This window comes from Macaca mulatta, chromosome 2 (genome assembly GCF_049350105.2).
Source record: "Macaca mulatta isolate MMU2019108-1 chromosome 2, T2T-MMU8v2.0, whole genome shotgun sequence".
NCBI lineage: Eukaryota > Metazoa > Chordata > Mammalia > Primates > Cercopithecidae > Macaca > Macaca mulatta.
In genome coordinates this window covers 146203607-146215764 of record NC_133407.1, presented here as the reverse complement: position 1 = coordinate 146215764, position 12158 = coordinate 146203607, and the positions used below count along the sequence as shown (strand labels likewise).

General features: G+C 39.0%; 1 protein-coding gene across 2 annotated transcripts in view; it reads right to left on the bottom strand.

The window, feature by feature from the left end:
• GRM7 (glutamate metabotropic receptor 7) overlaps positions 1-12158 on the bottom strand; it is a 902461-nt gene that overhangs the window by 341814 nt on the left and 548489 nt on the right. For both annotated transcript variants that reach the window (XM_015130351.3, XM_015130352.3), the window contains exon 5: positions 3840-3980. In XM_015130351.3, the coding sequence (XP_014985837.1) occupies positions 3840-3980 (141 nt within the window). The remainder of the gene's footprint in view (positions 1-3839; positions 3981-12158) is intronic.

Below are 12158 nucleotides of genomic sequence, written 5' to 3'. Positions count from 1 at the left end.
ATTCTTCCACTTTTTTTTCAAGATTTTTAGTTTCTTTGCGCTGGGTACGTAATTCCTCCTTTAGCTCTGAGAAATTTGATGGACTGAAGCCTTCTTCTCTCATCTCGTCAAAGTCATTCTCCGTCCAGCTTTGATCCGTTGCTGGCGATGAGCTGCGCTCCTTTGCCGGGGGAGATGCGCTCTTATTTTTGGAATTTCCAGCTTTTCTGCCCTGCTTTTTCCCCATCTTTGTGGTTTTATCTGCCTCTGGTCTTTGATGATGGTGATGTACTGATGGGGTTTTGGTGTAGGTGTCCTTCCTGCTTGATAGTTTTCCTTCTAACAGTCAGGACCCTCAGCTGTAGGTCTGTTGGAGATTGCTTGAGGTCCACTCCAGACCCTGTTTGCCTGGGTATCCGCAGCAGAGGCTGCAGAAGATAGAATATTTCTGAACAGCGAGTGTACCTGTCTGATTCTTGCTTTGGAAGCTTCCTCTCAGGGGTGTACTCCACCCTGTGAGGTGTGGGGTGTCAGACTGCCCCTAGTGGGGGATGTCTCCCAGTTAGGCTACTCAGGGGTCAGGGACCCACTTGAGCAGGGAGTCTGTCCCTTCTCCGATCTCAACCTCCGTGTTGGGAGATCCACTGCTCTCTTCAAAGCTGTCAGACAGAGTCGTTTGCGTCTGCAGAGGTTTCGGCTGTGTTTGTTATTGCCCTGTCCCCAGAGGTGGAGTCTACAGACACAGGCAGGTTTCCTTGAGCTGCTGTGAGCTCCACCCAGTTGGAGCTTCCCAGCAGCTTTGTTTACCTACTTAAGCCTCAGCAATGGTGGGCGCCCCTCCCCCAGCCTCGCTGCTGCCTTGCTGGTAGATCACAGACTGCTGTGCTAGCAATGAGGGAGGCTCCGTGGGTGTGGGACCCTCCTGGCCAGGTGTGGGATATGATCTCCTGGTGTGCCTGTTTTCTTAAAGCGCAGTATTGGGGTGGGAGTTACCCGATTTTCCAGGTGTTGTGTGTCTCAGTTCCCCTGGCTAGGAAAAGGGATTCCCTTCCCCCTTGCGCTTCCCAGGTGAGGCAATGCCTCGCCCTGCTTCAGCTCTAGCTGGTTGGGCTGCAGCAGCTGACCAGCACCGATCGTCTGGCACTCCCCAGTGAGATGAACCCAGTACCTCAGTTGAAAATGCAGAAATCACCGGTCTTCTGTGTGGCTGGCGCTGGGATTTGGAGACTGGAGCTGTTCCTATTCGGCCATCTTGCTCCGCCCCCTGCTCACATCTTAAGAGTGAATGTTATATGAATAAGACTTCCTTTTTCCTTAGCAGAGCCAAGTCACAGAGAGAGCTCTGTGAAGGGGGCTATGTTCTACAGTCCTCAGATAAAAACACTCATTGTATTCACAGCGCAGATCTTCAGTGCCAGACTACTCAGACATTCTGCTCATCTGGGTGCCCTTTGTAACATGCCTGTCCTAGTGTTTTAAAATCTAGTTACCAAAGCATGTAACCAGGTTACCTTTCCCACTGATTCTTCACTTCCAAATTGAAGAATACTTAAATGTAAAGATTTTTTAAATAGTATTTTTTGGAATACTATCAAAGAAAGATGTACGTATGGTTGGATTTGGAAAAAGGAAGGACAAGAAAAACAAACAAAATATGACCACCATATCAATAGGTGGAAGAGTAACAGATATGATAATGGTAACAATATCTACCTGTGTTCCGTATGGTACAGCTCATCACAAAGAAACGTGACGAGGAAGGAAAAAGGAAGGTGAGAATATACAAATAATTTGGGTACACTGATAATTTAGTGAATGTGATTACAAATATTCACATGGAAGAAGCATGTTAGTTAGGAAGACACAAACACTTCTATTTCCATTTTTGTAAGGTAGAGGCTTGCATAATGACCTTACTAGTTTGTATAAACCCAGATTCTGAATGATCAGCCTGAAGCATGGCTCCAGATAAAACAGCCTGTGTTTAAGCTCATAAAAGTCAGAGGTATGGCCTCAGATTGGGACAATCCTAACGTCCATCAATCGATTCCACCTTCCAGACACTCTACAGAACATCAAACATCAGAAAGAACCCGGGAAAACTTTCATCAATCATCTGCATACTTCTGGTGCACTTGAATGTACCCTGTCATATAGATAAATTACCCAGATGTCAAGCTAATTTTTTCAGTTTCCACTTGAAAGCTTTGTGTTGCCTAGGTCCAGTCAATATTAAATTAATATTTTCCCTTTTCCCCCACTATTCTAGGGACCATATTTCTGGATTATTGTTATACAGCATGATCTGGAGAACATGGTTAATCTGATATTCCAGTTGACTGAATGATGCCTTTAATATATGCATCATACCGATTTTATAGTGTTATTTTTATTCATGTTTCTGGTCATATCTTGTTCATTTCTCCTTTTTCACAGAAAACTCCTTGCGACTACATTTAAGCACCCTCAAAGACTTCATGATGTTCCTGATACTATGTATTACATGATTAATAGATGCTTGTTGAGTGGATTAATCTAGAACATGTGGGTGACCGGTATTCAAACAGCTATGTTATAAAGACAGACTAGAGACAGAACTGTGTCCCACATGAATGTGTCCTTCTTGATCATGCATAAGATATTTTAGCCTTATTACCTTATTATACTTGAAGGTCATCATTACGAATTGTAAAAGCTGCTATTTAAAGAGGTCTAGTTGATAAGACAGTAGATCATGTCATACCCTTGTGTAACACCCTTCCATGGTTACCACTGCTCTAAGGATAAAAGTCAAGTCCCACATACATCCTAAAATGACTTAGTTCTGGACCATCTCTCTATACCTGCAGCCTTGGCTCACACATTCTCTCTGTTCCATGTACTTCAGTCATGTTTTTTTCTGTTTTTCACATCCTCAGAAACACAAAAATTCCTCCTACTGCAAGCCATTTGCCATGTTTAATCAGAATTCTCCAACTTATTTTCCTTCCCTAACCAGCCAATGTCCATTACTTCATTTTATCTTGACTCAAGCATCATTCTCTCAAAAGGGTCTTTTGAGACAGCTTCTACCTTCAACATGAGTAAACTTACTTAGGTACAGGCCCTCATAACACTCAGAACATGGATTGCAGTTTGTAATTAAGAATTCGTTCGCGAGATCACTGAATAAAGTCAAATTCCTTCCACCAGACTCTGGACGACATAGAAGGAGGATTCTCACTTAGTTTGCTCACCACCGGATCCCCAGTGCCTAGCACAGTGCATAGCAGAAAGGAGTCACTCAGTAAATATTAGTGAGTGAATAAACAAATGAATGTGTGATTTTTCCTCTGACTTATTCACAGATATTTTTCATTTGCAAGGTTATATATAAGGAGCTGTGAATATTTTAAACAGTGGGTAACTCATTAACTTAGACATTAATGAAAATCATTTGGGATTTTCATTATTCTAAACCCAATCACTCTGTTTCCTTAATCAAGTATACTGTCCATGGTAACAGTTAAATCTGGCAATGGTATGGGATTTGTCAGAGATTTTTGTCTATGTGAAAATTACTTCATACCCCTGGCTGAAACTGAACAAGAGAATTCAAAGCAACATGACCCCTTCTGAATTCAAGGAATCACTGAAAATGTCAATTACTGCTAGATAGACAGGCAGAAAAGAATACATTCTTGTCTGTACATCTTTTGTCCTGCAAGACGTATGCTCCTGTTCCATTTTCTGAACAGTCTAGTAAAATTTAATTTACTTTTTCAATTTGTCTCCAGCCAAGCTTCCTTCTGTCAGCTATGCAGACATTTCGGGGCTAGCCACGTAGAGTAATAGGAGAAGGACAATGAGAATTAAATTACCTGTGCATTTGCGATCTGTGTCTTCTTTTTTTGACCCACTAATCGTCAACTTGCAGTTGAAGTTTTCCTCCCAGTATTCAGCAAACCATACATTTCTTCTGTTATTTTCAAGTGTACGGGATGTAAAGTAGGCATCAAACCCTAAACAGAGTTAAATGAAAAGGTCAGTGCTTGCAGGGCACTGCTGGCACATTCAGAAATAAAAATAAAAGTGACTTTTTCTCTTTGTTTTAGTGAACTGGATCCTCTTGTGTGCCAACCAAATAAAAAAAAATAACAGAAGGAGGAAAAATATTCTAATTGCATTAATCTATGACTAAATTCCTAGTTCAACCTGACAGGTAGGTAGTTACTAGCATAATTTCCATTTGTAGGTGAGAAAACAGAGAGTTATAAGAAATAGTAACATGCCTAAAGTCAACCATTATGCCACATTCTGCATCCCTAATCGTGTTAGCTCCTGATCCATGAATATTATTTTAAGAACCTCCTTTCACTTAGCAATATCCCATTATGTAATTGACTTTCTAGTCAAATTAGAAGGAAAAGTTTTTGAAGAGGTTGTAGGTGAACTGACTCCAATATAAATCTCAATCCAATGTATAAAGAGTATCCAGATAAACAGGAATGAGGAGGCCAGGGAACTCTCTAGCTTCCTCTTTAGGACAGTGTGACTTTAAATATTCGTATGAGGTCACAAGATCTTGCAAGAGTCATAGTGGAAAAAGAGATTGGATTCAGTGTCCCTAGGCTCAAATCCCAAATCTATGAATCTCACTGAGTCATGGACCCATGAGCGGGTACACACTTAACCTATCTGATTTTCCTTCAATCCACTAGCAGCAATGAAGACTACACCATCTCCTTCCCCCACAGCATCTTGTTTGTGGCCATGGAAAAACTTTGGAAACTTACAAAGTTGAGTTCTATGATCAAGAACCATAGGGAAAAAAATGGACCTACTTTCAGAACACTTAAATTATTCAAAGTTTTCCCTTACCTGTAAGGCCATAAAAAAGGAATAATTACAATTACAAAAATAAGAAGTATTTTATGTACATTTTCTCATAAAATGTCACATCAGCCAAAGGAAGTGGTAGTCTCAGATCCATACTCTAAAGTTTAAAATGAAGGCTTAGAGAAGAATTTGGACCCACATCTGCCTAATTCCAGACCCTGGTTTCTGACACCCATGCTATGGGGCAGTGAGTCTCACATTTTGGTGGGCATTGCAATCATTTGGAGAGCTGATAAAGAATACAGAGTCCAGCTCATTGAGGTAGGCAGTATCTGAGTCTTGTTATTTTTTTTTTCAAGTTCCCCCGCAAATTCTCTTAGCCACCAATGGTCAACAACTACTGCTATGAAGCTCTTCCATGGCCCACTTACCAAGCCACTTCCTCTCTTTCTCTACTAGATGCCCCATCACCAACTTACTGTATCAGCTATTGATTCCATAGGGCAACTGGGTGGTTCGACAGGTAGAAGAGCAAAAACAATCATGTGTTCAGCTATTGGAATGGATAAGTCAATCAAAACGGCAAAACCCACTACACAGTCTGACAGTCCTGAGCCAAAGCCACTTTCAAAAAATGAAGCTCCTCTCAGACAATTCAAAGCAGCAGAAGCAGAGGTCAAATGGATATTATTCCATTTAGTTACTTCTTGCTGACTTGCCTCTTCTTAGCTGAGTCAGATTCTTTCAGGATCTAAGAGTCTGTTTATTCTTCTAGCTAGGGAAAAACATAAATTAAGTCTTGAAGTTTGCTTCTATTCAATTTTGCTCACAAAGAATAAAATTGTCCACGAGAGACTTAAGTTTTAAGAGAGATCTTGTTGTAGCCATGTATTTACAATGCCTTGGAATATACTTGGCAGCTCTCTGGGTTAGGCATACACTATAGCTTTTCTTTACTAATGGCTATGGAGCTTCTGATACAGAATGGTTTAAAGTTTTCCCTCTGGCTGAAGTCACCAAGCCATCACTCTTGGTCTGTCATTATAGTTCCTGCAACCTAAAGATTCTACCTATCTTGTTTGAGGAATAGACTGTCCAATACAAGATATACAGTTACCAAGGTGGAGCAGAGGGAATGTCAGGGGTAGAAGCAAAAATTAGAATGACTCTATTAATATTATTATATATGTGTGTATGTGTGTGTGTGTCATAGTGAATTGATATTTTCTTCCAAACTTTCTACTAGAGCCAAGAAGAAAAGTAATCTGAACACATATCCCATTACTATTAAATTGTCAGAGTATTTAAATATAAACCAAGGCACCAAGACCAGAGTTTTAGGTCACTGGAAAGAGAATCAGAGTCATGTAAAAGGAGATCATTCTTTTATGCAGGGCAGATGGTATTTTTATTATGAAATTGTTCCTTTTATTAGACAGATAAATTTAATTTCAAAAATTAATCTCCAGGTGCCTCTGAAGCAAATGCCCCATCGGTTACATGTTGAGCAATATTCCTGTAATCTTGAAAGTAAACTTAGAACAACATAGAGAAAATGAAATGGATTTTAGCTGGTGTTAGGACCATACCAGTCTGGTTCTTTCCTCTTTTAACTGGGTTGCTGCCCTCAAACAACCCTTGAAATTGGTGGTTGAGACAAGAGAGTACAAAACAATCGAAACATCATTTATCCCAGGCATCGTGTTTGGTAAGTGACCTTTCCAGGTGAGAGAGAGAAAAAGCTCTTGCAAGTGTGTGGTATGAAGGGAAGCCTATCAGAATGTCAAGAGGGGGTCAGAGGACCCAGTTGCCTGCTCTGCCAGGATAATGGGAGCTGAGAGATACTGATGGCGCTTCCTGTGACATCAGAAAGTGACCAGGAGTCCTGACGGCTGCCTTCTCAACACTATTCATGTGTTGGAGATTAGAACACCCCTGTTAGCGTAGGTGCCAGGGGGTACCCAAGGCTTCATTTTACCAGCCTATAAACAGAAAGTCTGCTTTCTTCTTAGGAAGAATGGCCCAATGATTCAGAAAAATAAAGCTTCTACCACATCATAGGCATATGACACTAATAGAATCAGTGAATGAAGCAATTAATAAAAAGAACAAAAGGAAATGACAACGGGGGAGAGAGAGGGAGAAAAAGAAAAGGAAAAGAGGTGATGTAGGGAAAGGGAGGGAAGGGGAGAGGAGGGGAGAGAAGAGAGAAGAAAGAGGCATTGATTAGGGTGAGAAACAGGGAATTCCCTGTTGCTGAGAGTGCAAATAACTATAAAAATTTTGAAAAATAGGTCAGCATTATCTATTAACATTATTAATATGCATTCTTAAAGACCAGCCATTCTACTGCTAGGTACATGCACTAGAAAGTTCACACACATGCACCACAATATACATTCAAGAATGTGTAGCGTGGTAATATCTGTAATAACTAAATCCGAAACAACCCAAATGCCTATGAAATACACAGGAAAAAAAGTGCTGTTCACAAAAACACGTATGAATCTCATAACAAATGTACAAACCAGGAACGAAAGAATGCATTCAGTATCATTTATGTCACATAAAGTTCAAAATTGGGCAAAAATAAGCTACATTGTTTAATGAGGCAGTCATATGTGGTTCAACTACAAAGAGAAACATTGAAACTATTACAGTAAAAGTAGGATATTCTAAAAAAATAGATTATTTCTGGAGGTACAAGAGAGGAGACAGACATATGGTGGACAGAAACAGTGCTGGGGCATCTATCATTCTGCTAGTATTCTTGACTGGGTGGTAACGTTATAACTATTTTTAAACCCTACATACTTGTTTCATGCCCTTATATATTTCTATAACATAACCTGTGGCAGTGATTTAAATTTGGCTCTTAAAAAAAGTCCATGTCCTAACCCCCCAAACTTGTGAATATGACATTATTTGGAAAATATATTAATATTGTATAGCAATAAGTTACATCACAAATAAAATTAATTTAGGGATTTCTTGATGGGATGATCCTGGATTATTCATGAGGGCTGTAAATCCAATGACAAGAATCCTTATAAGATACATACAGAAGAGAGACACACAGAATGTGAGAAGGAGATGTGAAGATGAACACAGATGGAGTATTGCAGCCACAAGCCCAGGAATGCTTGGAACCAGGAAACGCTACTCCGCCTAGAATCTTCAGAGGGTGGTGGCCCCAGTTGAAACTTTGACTTTGGATTTCTGGCCCCCAGAACCATAAGATAATACATTTCTGTTGTTTTAAAGAACCAAATTTGTAGTCATTTTTCATGTTATCCTTAGGAAAGGAATACACCTTAGTAAATAAAATATCCTGTTGTGGTATACCTTACTAGCTTCTCTTTGGTCCAAATGATAACACTGTTCTCAGAGGTCACAAAGTGGTGGTTTATAGGGCATATTTAACATATAGACTTGTCCTTTCTGTTTTGCCACAAAATGTGTGTGTGTGTGTGTGTGGTGATTTTATGTGTGTGTATTTGTGTGTGGGTGTATATATATATATACTTTTTTTTTTTTTTTTTGAGGCAGGGTCTTTTTCTGTCCCCAGGCTGGAGTGCAATGGCTCAAACATGGTACACTGCAGCTTCAATCCGCCAGGCTCAAGTGATCCTCCCACCTCAGCCTCCTGGGTAGCCGGGACCACAGGTGGGCACCACCATGCCTGGATAATTTTTGTAATTTTTGTTTTTTTGTAGATATAGGGTCTCACTATGTTTTGCAGGCTAGTTTCACATCCTTGGGCTCAAACGATCCACCTGTTTCAGCCTCCCAAAGTATTGGGATTACAGGTGTGAGCCACCATGTCCAGCCCCAAAATATTTTTAAAACCAACTTTAAAGCCAGAAGATTTTACTTGAAAATCCAGATTCCTAGTTTTGCTTATGAAGTTAGAAGATCTAGTAACACCGTCCCCCAACTCCATGTGTTCAAAAAATAGCTATTCCCTTTAGGTAGGCCTGAGCTCTTCTGCTTACACTATTTCCTCACCATCCGACTGCCTTTAACCTGGGCTACATTTCTCATTTTTGAGATGTACGTAGTTGTCAGGGTAGACACGAGCTTCCCACCACTGAGAAATGCATCTCTCTAATGTTCCTTTGCTGCAATTTGAGTAATCTAAAAACTTCACTGAAATGAGAAATACTATTTCAGGCCCATAAGAATATATCCTTGAAAAAGCTACTAAAAACAGAGAAGTTGGCCAGGCGCGGTGGCTCATGCCTGTAATCCCAACACTTTGGGAGGCTGAGGTGGGCAGATCACAAGGTCAGGAGATCGAGATCATCCTGTCCAACATGGTGAAACCCTGTCTCTACTAAAAATAGAAAAAATTAGCCAGGCATGGGGGCATGTGCCTGTAATCCCAGCTACTTGGGAGGAGAATTGCTTGAACCCAGGAGGCAGAGGTTGCAGTGAGCCGAGATCCTGCCATTGCACTCTAGCCTGGGCAACAGAGCAAAACTCCATCTTAATAAAAACAAAAAAAACAGAACAAAACAAACAAACAAACAAAAACAGAGAAGTTAGGAAAGTAGCAGGATATTCTCTCTCTTTTTTGGGGGGAGGTGCGGTTAGCTATTTAATTTTGCGCTTTTTCACTGTGTCTCTAAGTGGTTATTGTTGGTGTATATAAAGACAGACGATCTCTCTGTGTAAATTTTGAGAAACTTAGACTGGTTAGCCCAATATCTATCCAAGAACAAGTGATACCTTTCCATTTATCAGGGCTTTTGTCTTTCAGGAAAAGTTGAACGTTTCACATATGTCAATTCCCTTCAAGTTAATTTATAGATTTTATGTGATCTCAATAAAAATACAAACTTTTCTTGCCTAGAGATAGACAAGTTGCTTTTAAAGTTCATATGGAAAAATATCAGAACCAAGAGAATGCTGAAAAAGAAAAGCAAGTAGTTTGGGGGAAGGAAGTGAAAAAAAGGAGAGCAAGCTCCAGAAGATTTTAAATTCAGATTTAAATTCACTATTATTGAAAAAGAGTAGTCCTGGCACATAAAGAGATAAATTTATCATGGAACAGAACAGAAAGTCCAGAACTAGACCCAATTACACATGGGAATTTAATGTAGTGCAGAGTAAAGGTAGTATTTCAAATAATTAGCGAAACAATGAGCTTTTAATAATCGTCTAATAAACAGCAACCAGTTGGATATTTAGAAAATGATCAAGTTGAATCTTAGCTAGGAATTTAACATATAATCCCACAAGAAATATGAGGAAGCATTGCATGGATTCAACCACAGCAAGCGCATTTGGATTTTCTGTCTGCAAAATGGGGAGTTTTGTATGATTGTAGAAATTGGCTGTTCTGCACCCTTGACTCTATGCCATGTGCTGTGTTCTCAGGACATGTTCCACAGGTAGCCCCGCTAGCATTTGTGCAGTGTTACAGGTGTTAGTTTTTTGTCTGCCTCTCTTGAGAATCTTTGAGGTCCTGGAGGCCAGAGACTGTGTGTCACTCAGCTCTCCTTCCCCATTCCAGTTCCTATCAATATTAACTGATGTAAATGGAAGTTAAAGACATGTAAATCAGCTTGGCTAGAAGATCATTACTGATCTAATGAGAGGAGTCTAGGCTCTCAGATGCACTCACAAATTATTTGGTGTGTCTATTGATGAGAGAGGTGGAAACCAGCCATTATTTTTGAGAAAACAAATAAGAATTATTGCAACAAAAATTATTCCACAAAGAACAAAAATCTCATGGGAAGTGTTTATGGATGAGGTACAGGAAATAATGTCTGCAATGTTATTGCACAAAATGTCTCCAAAGGGCTGTTGCATATTATATAATATCAGAGTGCCTGTCATTTTTTATTCCTTTAAACTGCTTGGGAAACAGAAGGATATTTATGTAATCTGAATATACTTATATGGGAATAAATATAGATATAAACAATACCTATTAAATTGATAGTTTAATGGCTAAAAGTAGATTCTGAAACTAGAATTCTAGGGTTCAATTCCAAGCTTCAACACTTGCTAGCTAGACGACCTTGAGCAAATGGGCTAACCAGTCTAAGTTCCTCAACTGATAAAATGGGGATTTTAAAAATCATTAAGTTTACCAGATATGGGAATAGCATGGTGATGTAAAGAATAGGTTCCCATCAGTTAGAGATACATTCTAAAATATTTTAGTTAAGAAGACATAATGTCTCAGATTTGATCTAAAATGCCCCATCACAACAAAAAATCAGGAGAGAAAGTTAAAGCCTGATAGCAAAATATTGATAATGCTTGAAACTGGGTTTTCAATTCACATGAGTTGATTATATGATTCTATTTTTATGTATGTTTAGTAATTTTTATGATATATTCTTTCAAAAGTAGTTATAAGGATAATCATTTGAGCACTTTTTAGAACAATGAAAATGTAAAACCACTGCAAATGTCCCCAAAACACAAGATTTAATACACGTTTTGAGGTAGTATGCAGCCATCAGACTACAGAAAGTTTTCAAAAGTGTATGCTAGGAGCCAAAATAATTTATGTTTGTATGTTATATTTTAAAAATTAAAAATACTTTGATAGTATGACTATTATAATAGTACATATATAATATTCATTACATTATCTAATACCAAAGTCAATAGTAACAATGAATGTCAATAATGTCAATATGTCAATAGTAATAACCCATTGTTGACATATTAGATGATGTGATAACCTACTGTTGATATTAGATGATGTGATGAATAAATGATGAGTGATATTTTATTTTTAGCTCCTTCATGTTTTTTAATTCCTTATACATCTATAAAGCAAAACACAGACACATGCAACATAAAACAAAAAATATGTATATGAAATATATATCTCTCCAAAATAAATGCCCATTTGATACTATATTCAGTCTTTTGTAAATAGTAAAATTTTGTAGAAGAGCAATTATTCTCCAAGATAAGTTAATTCCTATTTCTAAACAAATCTAATTTTTACAAATGTAATCTATCGGGCGTGTCCTCAGAATGTTACAGGGTATAGCCCATTTGAGCTCCTGTATGGACGCTCCTTTTTATTAGGCCCCAGTCTCATTCCAGACAACAGACCAACTTGGACTGTGCCCCAAAAAACTTGTCATCCCTACTGTCTTCTGTCTAGTCATACTCCTATTCGCCGTTCTCAACTACTCATAAATGCCCTGCTGTTGTTTACACTGCCAGTTTACACTGTTTCTCCAAGCCATCACAGCTGATATCTCCTGGTGCTGTCCCCAAACTGCCACTCTTAACTCCCTCTTAGCGTGGATAGATGATCTTTGCTGGCAGGGCACCCTCCAATACTTGCACCCTGATGAAGTTCTATTCTTTACTTTTATACT